The 18,441-nt window shown below is 39.0% G+C and overlaps 1 protein-coding gene across 1 annotated transcript in view; it reads right to left on the reverse strand.

Annotated features, from left to right (window-relative positions):
* The window catches only part of TYR (tyrosinase), a 122,383-nt gene that overhangs the window by 5,545 nt on the left and 98,397 nt on the right, over positions 1–18,441 (reverse strand). Inside the window, exon 4 of the mRNA XM_004708892.2 lies at positions 2,119–2,300. Coding sequence (XP_004708949.1) covers positions 2,119–2,300 — 182 coding nt within the window. The remainder of the gene's footprint in view (positions 1–2,118; positions 2,301–18,441) is intronic.

Below are 18,441 nucleotides of genomic sequence, written 5' to 3' on the forward strand. Positions count from 1 at the left end.
CTGTTTGCCCTTTGTTAAGTTTGTGATTTTGAATTAGTCATTTTACCTTTCTGATTCTCAGTTTAAAACATATAAATGTATAACACAGTGTACAAATCACTACTGCATAAGGTTGTGAGGCTTAAGATTATTTGCTGATGTCTTAGCATCAGCGTCTCTAAGTCAAAGCTTTTCTCTGAGCTTACCACCTGCATATCAAATTGCTCCAGAGCCGTCTTCACCCTGATATCTCCTGAATCATGCCATATCACCTACAGAGCCAGAGTCAGCCTTTCACAGGACTCTCTCCCTGCCTTACTGACCCCACCGCAGTGAACTGAATCACCGTTCACCAGTTGCATCGGCATGATGGCTTACAGATATCTCTAATATCTCCTTATTAAAAATTCAGTACATAAGCTTTTCCTAATTTCTGTATATATTATCTTAGAGATATTATCAATATATATTTTTTATACTTTTCAGGACTCAGGGTAGACTAGTGGGCTTTGAAACACAAAGTCAGTTGCGTGAAACCACCAGGAAATTTGAGATGGAAAGACAAGGCTGTCTACTAAGTCTTAGTCTTGGAAGCCCACAGGACTCCTTCTACTCTGTCCTATTGGGTCGCTATGAGGTGGAATGCACTCAATAGGAGTGGGGTTTTGGTACATGCTTCCCTACATCATTTGCTGCCACCACTAATGCAATCTACTCTATAGTCATTTCTCTCCCTTCCTCTTGCAATAATATTTCACTGGCCTGACCTTCCTGTATGTGCTTTGTACCCACTACAAAACTTCCTAGACACTGCTGGACAACCATCTTTTGAAATTCAAATTTGGCCATAATGTATCTGCTTAGAAACCATCGTTGTCTTCTACATTTCTAAGAATATGATCAAAATCCATTAATCAGGGCTTTGTAGGGTTCAACTTCAGGCTTCTGTGCCCCTTGCCAATTCAGTATCTGCTGCATCTTCAGAAATAAGGATTGTCAATCTAATAATTAAAAGGTTGGAGGGTCCAGTCCACCCAGAGGCACCTTTGTAAAAAGGGCTAGTGGGCTTCTGAAATTGGAAACCTTGTGGAGCACAGTTTTAATCTGACATATAATCTGCTTCCATGAGTTAGAGTCAATTCAACAACCAATTAGTTAATGCTCCCAACTAGCGATAGTAACCTCTGAAATGTTACATCATTGATACTTAAGGGTAGTCTCAATGAGTAACCAAGTAAGAAAAGTACATAAGGTTTATTTCTTCCATTAGGATGTAAGGTCCAGGAAGACCAAGATGATGTTTATTACCACCGTGTTCATAGTATGAAACACAATGCCTTGTTCAAAGTAACATTCAACAAATATATGTAGAAAAAGCAAATACATGGGTGAAATCACCTAGAAGTAAACCTAGCCGGTCAGAAGTCTTCAACTGTGCTTCAAAATTCAAGTCCAAAAATGAACAAACGATTAAGAGGAATGGCATTTTTCTATCAGGATTCACATACATCGATTAAAGTATGCCACCATTTCTTTATTTCAATGAATAGTTTATTTGTCAGAGCACTCGAGGCTACCAGAATAATTGAACAGAAAATACTAAGTTCCAAAAGATTTCTTGCCCTCTTCCCCCATGTAGTTAGATTTTAACAAGCCCCCCTCTTCAGTGGTTGCATCGGTTTGCATTGCCACTATCAAGGTATAACAAGAGCGACGTCTCCAATCTCGGCAAGAGGATGCATTGTTAAGCATTTGAATGTTTGCAAATCTAGTGGCTGAAAAGTGATGGTGAATCCAAATTATTTTACTATAACTCAACATTTAATTTCTTGTGAATGAAATGGATCATCTTTTTATGTGTATAGGGACTGCTGGTACTGGGGATGAGTGGGGTGAGTTGATATCCTTGCCGTTCTAAAATGGGATTTTCATTTTTTTCTCCCTCATTTATTTGTACTCCCTTTCTTAAATGTATCTTAATTCCACTTGGATTGAATTGCTTTTACACCCTATAAGATACCATTTAAACCTGAGTAAGGGACTTATGAAATACCAATTCACATATGAATATGAATTTATACAATGTTAAAAGTTGCTACTCTGGATTCAGTGCTTTACTGGAAAGAATTTGAATTGTACCTGGATCTTGTAGGTAGCTATAGTCGTAGCCCAGCTCTCTGGATGAAATAAAGAAATCACCATTTCTGTAGAGAGGTATAAAAGGAACCATGTAGGATTCGCGGTTATGTCCAATGGGTGCATTGGCTTCTGGGTAAACTTCTCGAAGAGGACGGTATCTTCGGAGCCACTGTTCAAAAATACTGCAGGAGAAATGGTTACTCAGATCCAGAAATCTATTGTCCATAAAATAAGCATTTCAAATTCTGAACGCTGAAAAACAAGGCTTATCGTAAAGTTCCCCCAAATATAGAAACATTCTAAATATATTCTTCACACTTCGAAAACATTGTGTAAAACATTAATTCATGCTGCCAAACCTTGAAACTCACTCATTTGAAAGTGATATGAGAGGGCAATTTTGAAAAAGGAATTTCTTGGGGGATGAGTGAAACTTACCTGACAAGTTTAGACTCTTCAGAATGCTGCAGAACAAGAGTAATTATTGGTTGAGTGACAATTGTTGAGTTTTAGTTGTAAATGAAATATGTTCCTTGTCCCCAAAACGTCAACCCAGAGAAAGAAAACACAAAATAAATGGGAGTCAATAGTGGAGTGTGGCGCTTTTTTCTTGGAAAATGTCATATTTCAACCTGATATTATATGTATAATAGGAGGCAAAGTTCACCTTGTTTACCTGTTTAAATCGGCTAGAGTGAGTTTCTGCAGCATGAAATTAAAGACTGTAACTGATGGGGAAACAATAACAACAAAACATCTGGTCCTGGGCTTCTTGTGGTTGTGAGTCAAATAAATAAACAAATAAACCTTTTGAAGAAAAATTTTTAACCTGCTGAAAGAGGAGACTAAGAAAACCAGATGGAAGCAGATAGAAAACCTCTATATAACACCATTTGTGGTCAAAGTTGGTTTCTTTGGTGTGTCAGCTGTCCTCTGGTCCATGAATACCAAACATTCCTCCTATGTTCTCAGTTATTCAACAGGGATTTCTTGAATACCTCATATGTATCAAATATTGGAGCTGATTAAAAAAAAAAATATTGGAGCTGATTCAAACTGATAACAACCCCACAGGAAGACCAGAGCCACTCTGCCTTTGGCTGGTGGATTCAAACGATTGATCTTGCAATTAAGAGCCCGACTTGCAACCAACTACAATGAAAATCTCAGTTTTATTGGTTGTGATAAAAACAATGTGAAGTTTCTTAACCTTTTTCATTTTCCATTTCATCTGCAAATGGGAATAATAAACACGCAGACTCTCTGCAGTGGAGTCCATTCTGACTCAGGGCAACCCCATAGGGCAGGGTAGCACTGCCCCTGTGGGTTTCTGAGACGCCTATCTCTGCCCAGGAGTAGAAAGCCTAGTCCTTCTCCCTGGAGCTGGCTGGTGGTTTTGAACTACTTACATCATAAAGGTATTGTGAGGCTTAGTTAAAATAACATAAGTGCATAGATAGGTGCTTGACAAATGGTAAACAGATTCTCTTATCTTCATTCCAACTGTGTTCTCTTGTTCCTTCCCGTCATTATTTCTTCTTCTACTACAAGCACTTAACAATTGATGGAAGATATAGGCTATGCTAAAATAGAGATGCCAAAGCCATGCACATTTAAGTTGAGTAAAAAGGGATGATAATTATTCTGACATGGGAGAGTATGCAATATGTACACACACACACACACTAAATTTATGTAGCGTTTGTTTAAATGTCTATAGTTCTCTTCATTAAGTACTACTTGTTCATTATATACAATTTGAAAAACACAAAGGAAAAATTCATGTAATTATTCCATATTTTGCTGTATCTAGTTTTAAAATGTTCAAATACAACATTATATACATATGATACTCAAAATTTTATGACAAATAATGTTTTATAAGATATTTTATGTGTACTAAATAATGTGTTTTCAATTGGTAAATCTGTATTTTCAAGAGGAGGTCATATACTAATTAATCCCTCTCATTCCTGTTAAATTTTGACTGATTTAGAAACAGCCTAATACACAAAAGGCAAATATTGTACCTTTTGTCAGAAAAGAAAAATCACCTCTATAGTTCAATTTATAAATAATCTTATTTTTGCCAAGAAAAAAAAATTCCGAGGTAGGACAAGGCCATCAATTATTAGCACCAAAAGATTTAATGCATGAAACCATTAATGTGCTCACCCACCTTATTAAAATGAAGGTATTAATCTTGATTAAATTCTTTATTGGTGGCTCTCATGTTCAGTTAATTTCATGAAACTATACCTGGAATGGCCTTATGTCAGAATACTAATGTTTAACTTAGAGAATCACACTGACATTTAGAGGAAAAATCTTCCTATCAAAAATTCATTTAAACGTTATTTAGATATTTTTTCTGGAGGTTGGAGCAACAATGAACTACACAAAAGAGGAATTAGGGAAAGATAATGATGGTCACAAATGGAAATATAAATGAAGGTGTTTTATAGATAAAATTAACAAGGAGTTCCTGGTTCCAACTCTGACATGTTAAGATCCCATCCTTAGAATCATAAAAGGGGAAAAAATTGAAAAGAAGCAATTTTTTTGCTTCCTAAGAGAATGGAAGACTTGGGGCTAATCAGAACCCCTAAGTCACGAGTGATAGCTATACCCAGATGGCTATAAATGAGATCTGCTTACCAAGAGAAGATGCAGCTGGAGCCATAAAACGGTAGAAACACTTAAATGGTAACTTTTCCAAATGACTCGAGACTGAATTATGGTTAAACAACAAACTCTTGGAAGCTCCATTGTTGTATATGGGTTAACTCCTATGCATTCAAGGTTTTACCTCCAAGAACTGCATCTGGTTCCCACATTGAAGAATGGGAAATATATCTAGAGCCTTATTCCAAACAAAGCCCTTCATTCCAGGGAAAAAGATATTTCCAGAACCTGTTCCAAATTGAAAGAAGGGAATTCCTCCCATTCCAGCCACTTCCATCTTTCTGTCTCACTGAAATGGGCGGGTGGGGCCCAGGATCCATCCAGGTACTCGGGTCCTCCTTGAAGAACGGACTGGTGATGCTGCCGTCAGGGAGAACACTGAGAGTGGCGGGCGGAATAAGGTCCACTTTTAAAGGTTACCGCCCCACGACACAGGCCCACGAAAGGACTGAGATCAAATCAGAATGTTACAGAACATTCTCTCCTCGACACTTTACCCACAGATGCCAGGATAATAACAGTGATGACAGCTCCCAAAGATGCAGGCTGCAGGACACAGATTCTCTCTCAGGAGGTGGATTTAGGGAGGCTCAAAGACAAGAGGAGAGAAAAAGATAAATCCCCAAGGACAATTGAAGCCTCTGGCCGCCATAGCCACCACAAGCATTAAACGAAGACCATGACTTTGAGAGATTAACATGCATCCTCATAGTAAAGATTACAGCCTTATAAAATATGTCTTGTTTCAATAGGTAATGATACAGCATTGAAACAAAACAAAAAAGGGAAGAGGTGGGAATAAAGCAAACGCAATCTCAAGAAGAAAAAATATCTAAGTCAAGTTATATATAGCACATTTGTTGGATAAGAAATTGAAAATAACTATGAATAATATGTTAAGATCTCTGATAATAAAAATAGCATGGTACACAGAAGAGATGCAAATGTTAAGGAAAACACCAAAGGATATTTGGAATAAAACACTATGAGTCTATAACATTCCCATGAGTCTGATTGACTCGGTGACAATGGGTTTGGTTTCAGCTGATGTGTTCATCCGTGCAGTACAATGACAGGTGTGTTTCCACAGAAGACTTGGAGTTTTCTGGCTTATACTAATTGGCAATTTTTACCCCCTGGAAATGCATATTACTGGAAAAGATGTTGTGCCCGAGGGAGGGATGTAACCATAATGATTTTGGATCTGTGAGGCTGGAGAAGCTTTTAAGACATTACAATGAAGATGGTCAAGTAGGGAGCTGAACATATGGGTCTGGATTACAGAGCGGTATTTACTCTGGAAACAGAACTTGAAAGGTCATCATCCTATAGAGAGTATTTGAAGTTATGAGAGCCAGTGAGACAGAGGTAATATAAGAGAACTGAATATTTATTCTCAGATTTCACCCTTCTAAAAGTTAAGAAGTATACACGAAGTGATATTACATTGTCATAAAGAAAATGCCCAAGATCCCTCCATCGACTGCCCAGTCATTTAAAATACTTGTTATTTCCTATTTACTGAATTTCAACTTTGGGTTTCCACAAACTACGGTACTAGAACGACCAGTGGTTTCTAATCTTCTTTATTCTTTTGGATTATTTCTCTTTTCTTCATAGAACTGTTGGTTTGGCCTTCATAAAATAAAGTAAGGAAAAGAAAAGCTGAACAGTAACCCTAAGGATAATTTTAGATAAAAAAAAAAAAACCAATCTCACTTCAATTGAGTCAATGCTGACTTGACTCATGGCAACCCTATAGAACAGGGCAGAACTACCCCTGTGGGTTTGTGAGACTGTGACTCTTTACAGGAGTAGAAAGCCCCATCTTTCTCCTGAGGAGTGGCTGGTGGTTTTGAACTGCCAACCTTGCTGGTAGCAGCCCAATACATAACTACTGCATCACCAGGGTTCCCAAGTCAGAGGGTTCCCAATATGCATGAGCTCACTAGGTTACTATTTACGTTAAGCACTTTTGCTCTCTGGGTATTTGCATGCCATGGGAGTGTTTCTGCCATTGTGAGTTTATATGTGTTTCTATCAAGGTTTACTCTTCAGGGTTTCTCTCTTTAAGGCCAGGGCCACTTACTTGGCAAAGGCTCTGCAGGAGCTGGATCTTGAAATATAAGTTGGTACTACTTAGGCATCTGCTTTCTTTTCCTACCCTAAGCTTTCTACAAGAACTTAAAGCAAGCCCTTGGTACTAAAGGACTAGCCGGGGTTTGGCCACACAGTGAGGGGAGGGTGCACTTCGGCATGCCAAGAACTCAATTCATCTGCAAGACACATTAGAGCTGCTTCCTCAGACACTGTCCTGTCTTCTATGCCTGGCTTTCTGTCTGCTCTCTCCTCCTCTCCCTTAACCAGACCCTGAAAACGTTGCCATTTGAGGCCGGGGTTTTCAATAGGACTGAAAAGGTGCAGAAAACACACAAAAGCATCAAACACTTCACTTACTTCAGCAATTGGCCCAGAATGACCTGGGAAGTACCGTCCAAACTGATGCAGAGGTGTTTTCAGAGCAGGTAAAAGCATACCGTATATACTCGAGTATAAGCTGACTCGAATATCAGCTGAGGCACTATTTTACCACAAAAAATGCATTAAAAATGTGCTGAAAAACTCAACCTATGCATGAGTATATATGATATATGGCACCCCTGATGCACCAAGCTACCTGGGGAAATACTATCTTTGAATCTTAATTCCCTCCATGCTTGGCACAAGGTAGATGTTCAATATTTATAAGATGGTATACACTGCTTCTTGAGTTTGCAATCTGATGAAAGAAACTAAATAAACAGGCAAGCAATTTCTGTAATATGAGAGGCTACCCCCACACACACATAAAAAAGTGGAAAAAATCTCCACTGGGGAGCTTTGGTGGTCCACAGTTTTTCCTCTAGGCCAGCGGTTCTCATCCTGTGGGTCACAACCCCTTTGGAGGTTGAACGACCCTCTCACAGGAGTCGTCTGGTTCATCACAGTAGCAAAATGACAGTTATGAAGTAGCAACAAAAATAGTTTTATGATTGGGGGTCCCCACAACATGAGGAACTATATTAAAGGGTCGTGGCCTAAAGAAAGTTGAGAAGCACTGCTCTAGGTGAACATTGAGCAGCTCACTCTGAGCCAGTGCACCCAGGGGCATCACCTGGGAGGGTTCTCTCTGGTCACAGTGAATTTTTTTGCAAAGGCAGTTTTGCTCCACCTCACTTTTTGTGATGGCGGATTAAAGAGAGCAGAGTGTAGCTGTGAAATTGTGTTTCCTGCTCAGGAACAAATCCACAGAAACTTGTTATGATGTTGAACACAGCTTACTATGTGTTCAACATAGTAAAGAGTACTTACTATGGGAAAAACTCAAGTATACAAATCATTTTCTCATTTCAAAAAAAATTAAATGTCAATTGATGACAAACTTCTTTCTGGACATCTGTCAACTTCCCGAATGAATAAAAATGTTGACTCGTAGTACATTTGGGGTTCATTCCACCAGGCCAGACTGTTAATCAAGGTTTCTATTTAGAGGTTCTGAAAAGATCATGTAGCAGTGCACGACAAAAAAAGGCCTGATTTGTGGCATATGGGGGACTGGTTTTGCCATCGTAACAATGCACCTGCTCACACAGTCATCTCAGTGCAACAGTTCTGGGCAAAAACTAGCATGCCTCTCTTGCCCCACACACCTTACTCACCTGACCTTGCTCCATGTGACTTTTTCCCCTGCAAATGCAGAGGGACATGAAAGAGCAGTGATTTAGTTACAGACGAGGGGAAGAAAAAGGCAAGGGAGGTGCTGTCAACCATCGAAACAGATGAGTTTTCAAAATGTTTTCAAGATTGGAGTCGCAGATTTGATAAATGCATGAAGTGTAATGGAGTACACTTTGAAGGAGATAAGGTTGTTTTGTAAACTAATTAAATACATAGCTTTGAAAAAAATTAGGTTTTTTTTTGGTACCCCCCTCATACAACTCTTACTATATCTTGCTTATTTGCTCAACAAATCAAGAATATTGATACAATTTTACAGAGAAGAAACTTGAATCAAAGAATATAAAAATTTTGCCAGTCATTTAACTAGAATGCATTAGAAATTTTGGGAGTCCAATTCAGATTTCTGTGATTTTGTGCAACTATCCCAAGTCCTGGGCCTTCTAAATTCAAATTTATGCTCTTTGCACCAATGTGCAAGAGGCCAGTTTTTAATTAAGGATAAAACTAGGTGAGCAAAGCTTCAATGCATTTATCCATCTACTAACAATAGTTTTAGAACTCTGCACAGATGTGAGAGCTGAACATATCCTTTGATTTCACTTCATGGGAGTAAGTGAAGCCCTGGTGGTCCGGTGGGTTCACAATCAGCTGTTCATGGAAAGGTCTATGGTTGCAAAGCACCAGGTGTTTCCTGGAGAAAAATGTGTCAGTCCGCTTCTTTGAGTCCATAGTTAAGAAGTGCCTATGGAGTCGTTCTACTCTGCATTCTAGGATTACTGTGAATCAGATTTAATCTACTCGAAGACAAGGAGTGTGGTTTTTGCACGAATCTGAAGAATGGACAGCATTTGAATAAGAAATCTCACAAGAATATGGAGAAGGGACCAACACATCAATGCATATTTATGAAATACTAATAATAAAAATATCAAGACAGATTTTCTTCTGTGGAAGTGAAACCTTTCATTTTCCTCTGCTAGCTCTGAGGACTGGCAGGTCAGCACTGGTTTCCTAGGTTTCCGAGAAATGTGTCCAGGAAAACGACCTTCACCCATCCATAACAACTACCTTAGACTACCTCCTGAGGGAGGTCCCTAATGCCTGAATGCTCACGTTCACAGTGGCAGGCAGGAAAGAAGAGAGCTGAAGAAGGAGGTATAGTATATCTTACTATGAATACAGGAGGGACCTGTAGGATGAACAGACAAAAGGGAAAAATGGAACTTCAACTTGCTGAAGTCAAGACTTAGACAAGGAGCCCTAACTTTGGTCTTGGGATTTGGTAAAACGAAAACAAACAAAGAAAAACAACCAGAGCCAGAAATGGAAAATCTGCTTCTTGAGATAGCTTGTTTCAAATTCCTGGCATTGATTTTTCTGAGGGATGAGGAACTCACCTCTGTAAACCTAAGTTTGCACATAAGTAAAATATGGATATTTACAGAACAAACTCAGTGGAGTTTTGAAATGCAGAATGAGAGTAGGCATGCAGCACATCCCGGATACTCTTGTTGTTGCTGTTACGTGCCATCAAGTCAGTTCTGAGTCCATGCTCCGCAGAAGGACACACTGCTGGTCCTGCCCCATCCTCAAAATTGTTCCTGTGCTTGAGCCCATTGCTGCGGCCACTGTGATAATCTATCTCGTTGGACACCTTCCTTTTTCACTGCCCTTCTACTGTGCCAAACTTCATGTCCTTATCCTGGGACTCTTCTCTTGACAACTTCTCACAGGTGAAATCCCACCTTCGTTGCCTCTAAGAAGCACTCTGGCCGGACACCTGAGCCAAACCATGGTATTTTTGATAGCCTCATATACATGTGAAAATTGTTTTTACCCTGAATAATGAGGGATAAAGAAGAGTTGATGTATTCAAATTATGGTGTTAAAAAATAGTGTTGTTCAAAAATAGTGTTAGTTCCGTGAACTGCCAGAAGAAAAACAAAAGCTGCCTTGCGAGAAGTTTAATCCGAGTGCCTCTTTGCAGCCCGAAGGGAAAGACTGTCTCCCGTACTTTGGATGTGTTATCAGGAGATATCTGTCCCTGGAAAAGGGCATCGCGCTTGGTAATCTAGAGAAAAATCTTCCATGAGATGAATCAACAGTGGCTACAACGGTGCGTCTCAACATACCAACAATTGTAAGAATGGACCAGTCGGTGTTTCTTTCTGTTATGCGTAAGGCGCTATGAATCGGAACCAATGAAACAACACCTAACAACAACCTCACTGGACTGTTGTAACTATTGCTTAAATTAATACCTGTAAAATGGCGTCTAGTATAGACTCTTGCTGTTATTAGAATGTATTTTAAACTTAGAATTACTTTGCTTTTGAGGGTTTTTTCTTTTCTTTCAGAAGTCTTACTTAAATTGTTATTTTCTACTCTTTCTTCTATCAAGGTTCAGGTAATTTGCTACCTTTATGAAACCTCAGATTTAATATTTCTTTCCTTTAAATATTATATTTTACATATTGTATTGCAAAAATATTATTATATAACATCCTTTAAAACTATTTGAGTATTTTACTGAAAGGAAGGATGTTGGATTCTTGATTATTGCATACCAATGCCCATCACCGTGCACACTCACTAAACTGGGGTTTGGATTGTAAATAGTCCGAAAACCTCCATATAGTGTGTGTTTGTCTGGGTAGACTAGAGAAACAAATTCATGTACGCTCCTATGTCAATTAGAAAGAGCTTTATATACAAGAGCAATGGTACATTTAGACAGCATCCCAGCCCAATCCAGTCCAAGCCCATAAGGCTGATGTTAGCCCTTATGTCCAGTAGCAGTCTATAAATACCTTTTCAGATTCACGCAACACATGCAATGATGCCGGATGCAGGAAGATCACAGGTCAGTCAGTGAAAAGTCTAGTGGATCCAGTGGCAGAAGATGCATCTCAGTGCTGACAGGGGTATCCATGTGGTGTCTCCAGCTTCAGTAGGTGGAAAGTCTTGTGGATGCAGTGGTTGTAGAGGCATCTCGGTGCTGGTCGGGTTATCCACGTGGCTCCTCCAGCTCCCAGGGCATGGCTTATATCAGTGTAGTGCCATGTGTCTTGCCAGTAGAGCATCTCTCAAGGAGTAAGCAAGTGTCCCGCCTCCAGTGAGCTATTTATCTCCTTAGCACCTCCAAATGAAGTTATCAAACTATGGCCTAATTGAGGCTAGCCTCCACCCCTTCACTCTTAATCCTCAAATTGATAACAGATTATGTTATCAAATTGTATATAAAATGGATGGTAAATGTGTGCTTTTCTTGGAAGGAGTCAATTTTTTAAATCAAATTTTCAGCAAAAATATGATCTCAATACATGTAATAAAAATTTAGTGATTAGATGTGGGAACTCAAAGAAGGCAGAATCTGTGAGCTAAGTGATGCTTTTGACTTGGATTATTTCTGTGGATGATACCATTCACTTATGCACATCCATTAGCACTGTATCTAGTATGTAATTACATGCTGAAATACAAAGTCATCTAAGGAGCTGTGTCTGTCTTCAAGGACATTAAAGTCTAGTCAACCACTCAACACATGACACATAGTATAAGTGTCATGGGAGAAGCAGGAACAATCACACCAGAACAGGATAGAAAGAAAGATGAGCTAAATGAATGCAGGATGGCTGGTGCCATGTAAGGTACTACATCTCAGTTGATGCTTAAATCTAAATTTTGAAAAATAGTATGATTTTGAGCAAATAAGAGAAGAAAAGGGAGGTAGTCTAGGAATAACAAAGAACAAGCAGAACAAGCATAAAGAAGCCGAGGCATCCCTTGGGGACCTTGCAAGTGTTTCAGTAGAGTGTATATGGGTACAAATGGGTAAGGGAGGGGAAGGGGATGCTGTCTACTGAGTGGCTGCCAGGCAAAGCTATGCTGTGGTACCTCAAACAAGTAGACAACCCTCTCAGAGGGATGAGTGATGCTGGTGGGAAAATCAGGTCAGGAGAGGAAAGGGAGCATACACATCTCAGGGAACACAAACGTAGGATTGGTAAGCAAAGCAGGAGGACCACCCTCCAGTTGGAAGAAAGAGTCATTGAAAATGCTATTGGGGACCCTAGCCGGGACAGTGTCCCTCATGGTGTGCACTGAATGGGTTACATTGACTTGGGCTTCAAGACACATCCTAGGGACCCAGACCATGGGATGCTGGGGCATTGAGTCCTGGATCTTAAAAGCACATGAGAGGCACCAGAGGCTGCATGAGTGAGACCCGATGCAGAAAATCCACTTGGTGAACTGGGCTCTACCTCAGACACACTTGTTACCTGACGACTTAAGGTGGAAAATAGATGGTGTCCGGAAGCGGAAGGCAGCTGTACTAAGACTGTTGAACTGTTGGCAGACAGACAAACATGGTCTTGCTACATCAGTGCTCTATATGCTGTATTAAGATGTGTTATTCTGGCAAACTTGTGGCTGACATTCTCAGGGATTATTATTATTATTATTATTATTATTATTGTAAATTTCCCCAGATTATTAACCCTCGTTGTGTGGGTAAATAGTGTCCATCTACAAAAGGCTCGATTCTGTATAGGTGAATAATTCAGGTACTGTGTATATGGAGTTATCCTATATTGACCCAATATCCCTCTCTCAACAGGGCTTTAAAAAATTAGTACCAGTGACTAATCAAAGATAATATTGATGGAATATTGTTTTGTCTCAGGGGGATGATGGATGAGACTCTACCATAAATTAACAAGGAGGTTTTGAAAGGGAGCCAAAGGCAGGTTAAAAACAAACAAAAACATAGATCCAGGAATAGGGTTGGGGCTCACACTAAATCTTAGCTTCAATTTAAGAACAATTAATTCTTCAATAAAGGCTCTGCTTAATATTTTCTCTTAGGAAGGGGACACAGAAATATGGGTGCTATAGAAAATATGGTGAAAAAATTAGATGGTGCCTGGCTATCAGGTAAAGTAGCATCTGGGGTCTTAAAGGCTTATTTCCAAACTAGCAGACATCTAAATTAGATGTCAAATAAGTCCACATGGAAGAAGCACGCAAATATCAGTCACAGAAGGATTATAAACCATATAATCTGAAGTTGAAGGAGGGAATAGTATCAGAGCCTAAATTGTGAGAATCCAGTTTACAAAATGCTATGGATGACAATAAGAGTCCAAGATATATTTTTGGGAGCTACATAGGAAATATGCCTCCAGTGATCTCCCTCTGTCCATGATAGAGAGATGGGAGGAAACTGGTTACCAAACAGAGTGCACTGGAGAGATGATATAGAAGATCAAAAGGACAGACCTGACTTGAACAGTTAAAACCTTGTCAGATTCTCCCCTTTGATGCATGTTAGGCTTGAGCAGGTTTAACGTTTTCTGAAATTTTTGTTTGTTCGTATTGGGATTTATCTCATATGTGATATTTCATTGGAGGTCACCCTCTTGACTTTGTGTTATATATTTTTTTCTGTTTTTAAGTATATTAGCCCAGGATTGATGAACCTAAAGGGACAGCAAGTAGAATAAGGGCTTCGGGGGTGGGGCAGGGTCCAGTGGTGGAGGATGGGGAGCGTGAAAAGGAGTTGATGTCAAGAAATTCAAGATGGAAAGGAATGTTTTTAAACTGATTGTGGTAGCAATTATACAATACAGCTTGTTGTGATTGAAGTAAGATATGATATGGTATCTATATTAGCTCCCAATAAAATGGTTTTCAGAAAAAAATGCAAATAAAGACTAAGAAGGCTAGAGGCTTAGTCTAACTGGATACTCTACAGATGGATTTAGGGCTCCCACTGTCCCCCACAGCCTTCTACAAATTGGGTGTTCACCATTTAAGCTCTTAAACTTTTACCTTTATCATATTTGGATTTTGTTTTTGTCACTTGGATCACACAGGCTGGTGTGCTTCTTCCATGTGGACTTTGTTGACGCCTCACTTAGATAGCTGCTTTTTTGAATGCAAGCCTTTAAGACCACAAACTCTGTTCCAGTTGCTAGCCTGGCACCATCTGCTTTCTTCACCACACTTTGCTTTAGCACCTTATCGTTGGTGATCCTTTCGTGACGGCAAGTATTGAGCAGCAACAGCACTTTTGCTGTTCTTTATGATCTTACCTAATGCCATACAGTTTGGAATATTTGGAAATTTTCACTAGAAAAACTCTCTTTTCGAATAACTGGTCACTATAAGAGCATAGATTGTCAGTGTGGAGTAGCTGCAAATGGAAAGCTTGGTTGTTATACAACTAAGCAATTCAAATGGAACCAGGCTCAATTTACTTTAAGTTTAAGAACACACACTACAACTCGTCAGCTCAGTTAAGAATAGGGTAAAAGTCCTTGGGGGAATGGGCCTGGGTATTAAAAGCAAATTAAAATCACTTAAGCTAATGATGACACTTGGAGCAACTTCGTACAAGAACCAAAATATCTGCGCAAAGAAAACAGAAAGCGCCAATGAACAAAAGTTTAAAACAGAAGGGAAGTTTTAGAGCTGTGCTTCTTTTGCTTTCCTATAAGCATTTAAAAGTATCATTAGGTGGCAGGCCCCCTGCTGTGCAGTTTTGAGGGAGAGTTAAAAACAAGCCATAGAGATCCCTATGTGATGATTATGTGCACCCAGGATTGAGAATCACTTCATTAGCTAGGAATTGTGTTCAAATCAAATGAGCCAAGCTATGCTCATGGGCCACAACCAATCAGAGAGAATCTGTGTAGAGGCGTCCTAAAGGGCCAATTTCCCAGACAGTGGAGGAGGGAGTGTATTTAGATATTCAGATGACTGTCCATTGATATCACTGATTGAATGCCACAAAGCCTCAGTGCTTATCTGTGAATGTGAAATAGCAATAATAATGTTTGGCTTGCGCACATCACTAAGTCGCCCTGTTCATGTATTCTTTAAGTATTTTCCCTATACCTATGACCTGCTTTTGTCCCAGGATGGATCAGAATGTTTCTTATCCATCACTAAAGCTGGAATGTCCTAGTGTCCAAAGGAACAGATAACAACGTTCCAACACTATCAATGTGAAAATCACTGGATTTCAGTTTAAAACTCTTGCGTTGAGAGTGCTCAATAAATGGCAACCGAAGACCACCATATATTTGCTATTTTCATACTCCCCTTGGTTTTTTAATGACCTGTTTTAGTCCAGCAGGTTCATTTCTGCTTTTGTGAATGAGCATTACTGAAAGTTTCGCCAACCATCCTTGTATAAATATTGTCCAATTGTTAATCTGTACAAATAAAAATATCCCTGTAATTTGGTCTAAAATCTATCATATATATGTATACTTTCCTTTTCTCAATAGTGTTTTAAGTTATATAATATTGGATAAGACAACAATAATATCAATAGTATCATCAGATATCCCATGAGGAGGATTTATCATGTTCTACAATAAAATAACGACTCTAAAGTGAACAAGAATACATCCAAACTGTAGAAAAATGAATGGATTTTGAGCTTGGATTAGTTCTAGTCTTAATCTAAGAACAATTAATTCTTATGATATGCCCTGCTCACTACTTGCCCTCATGAACAGATCACTGAATATTTGGGTGCTATATAGCAAAATGTGGGGAAGAAAGCCATGGCTATCAGAAAGAATGGTGTCTGAAGTCTTGAAGATTTGTCTTAAGTGAGACATCAGCTAAGTCCCCACAGAAGAGACACATCAGTCTGTGTAACCTAAGGATTATAAACAATAAAATCCAAGTCTCGGGGCGGAACTACTACAGATGTAGTTAGGTTAGAAAGGGACATTTGGTCTCCCTTTTGATCTGATGTATATTTGTTCTAGTTTTTAATATTTTTCTCTTTCTTTTTGATGAGATTTTTCTGTTTCATTGTCATTGTTGTTGTTTTTGGTTAATTTGATGTTTTTCTGTACATAAATCCAAGATATACGTATATGTAAAGATAGTAACCAGGTGAATAATTTCCTGCCGGCATGGCAGAGGTTGTTGGTGGGAAATGGGGAGCTAACAATGATGAATACAAATAAAACATCATAAAATTGATTGTAGTGATGATTGTGCACCTCTTTAATATGATTGAACTACTGAAATCATATATGTGAACTATATGTCAATAAAACTGTTAAAAGAAGAATGGTTCATACCCCCAAGATTTTCATTCTGATGAATGTTAAACTCTAATGAATGCTCTACTTGTATGTTAAAGAGATACATAAAAACTTCAAAGCACCACAACTGATGCTCTCAGCACCCTCACGTTTATGGGATTAGAGCAGGAGCAGTTAACTGAAGGGACAAGTTAAGGAAATCTTCACACTTGAGATCATATTTGTATTGGATGAGTAGATTATGAAAAAATGATTACATTAAAAACACAGGCTTTAAAACAGAACTGAGCCGTAATGTGACCAAAAAGGAAAAAAAAAAGAAAGATGCTGAGTGCATTGAATCTGTTCTAGTGTGTAATCAACACCAGGTTAAACCAGGAAGGCGAGGGAAGAGGTAGATTGGGGAAGGGGCTTCTGTTAACATGTGGAGGTAGTTGTACTTGGTAATAGGTTAACTTACCCACCAAAGCACTTTGCATATCAGATTTAAAATTTCGAAATATAATTATAGTGGATGTACACATTGTGTAATATTGAATAATAATGAAAACATTTTATATATCGGAGATCATAATGCATCAGGGTACCAAAAGCATTTTTTCTATATGATAAGAGTTAAACTATCTGCCTGACTCCTGCCAACATTTATTTTCACAGAACGTAAATGTTTTTATGACTTCTAGCCATTGCTTATTAGTATCCAAAACTTTTAAAACAACTAGTCATTTCAGTAATGATTTTCATTTATCAGTTACCTATCACATGTCAGAGAGCCCTGGTGACCTAGCGGTTGCACATTGGACTGCTAACAGCAAAGTCAGTTGTTCGAAACTATCAGCCGCTCTGTGAGAGAAAGTTGTGCCCTGCCTCTTGCAGTCTCAGAAATTCACAGGGGCAGTTCTGTCCTGTCCTTTAGCATCACTATGAGTTGGAATTAACTTGATGGGGTAAGTTTTTGTTTTGTCATGTAACCAGTATGACGTGAGGATTTTCACACACATTTTCACCTTATTTAACTTTCCAATGATAAAGCAGTGGAGGTGGTCGTGTTGGTGCTGGCAGTAGGAATAATATGACAGGCACAGCCTGAGTACCTCTGATTCAGGACCCGATTAAATCCCCAGAACAACCCTGCGGTACCTTCTATCCTTTTCCCGGAACCACAGAGAAAATAAGAACTTTCTCTAATGTTATACCAGCACGTGGAAAGTGGCAGCATTGAAACCAGGCATTCTAACTGCAGTATATACCTTAGTTTTAATTAGGTTCTGCCCCGTAGCAACATTCCCATTAAAACACAAAGCAGCAAGCAAACAAACAAAAACAGGGACTCGGTAGTTTAAGTAGCTTTTCTCAACTTGTTTCCTTAATAAATGGACAGCAGGAACCCAGTGCAGGTCTGCTATGCTCAGTGCTTTTATAAGAGAGTGCTAGAATCATGTGTTTGCCAAACACACATACACAACACACACACACACACACACACACACATTTGACCTGCGTGATTTGCAGATTTTCTAATATTATTAGGAAAATAGAAAATTCATTGAAAAATACCTTTTGAAGGTAAAACACTGTTGTGGTAAACTGAGGGACTGAATGATAATGTAACACAGCTAAATCATCCATGCTTATAATTTTGGGTCTGGAAAGCCGACTGTGGTGGGGGAAGATCCTCACAGTTTTGAGATTAAAATAATTCTTAATATACATTCTCATGACTGGACACAATCCCTCCAATAACCCCCCATAAAAGAACTGTCATAAAGGAACTACCATATAAGATGAATCATTTCTGTGTCAGGCTAATTCACAATGCCTAAAGGTTTTCTGTAGATAAATG

This window comes from Echinops telfairi, unplaced genomic scaffold, assembly GCF_000313985.2.
Source record: "Echinops telfairi isolate 266 unplaced genomic scaffold, ASM31398v2 ScPeMD7_1713;HRSCAF=2227, whole genome shotgun sequence".
Lineage (NCBI taxonomy): Eukaryota > Metazoa > Chordata > Mammalia > Afrosoricida > Tenrecidae > Echinops > Echinops telfairi.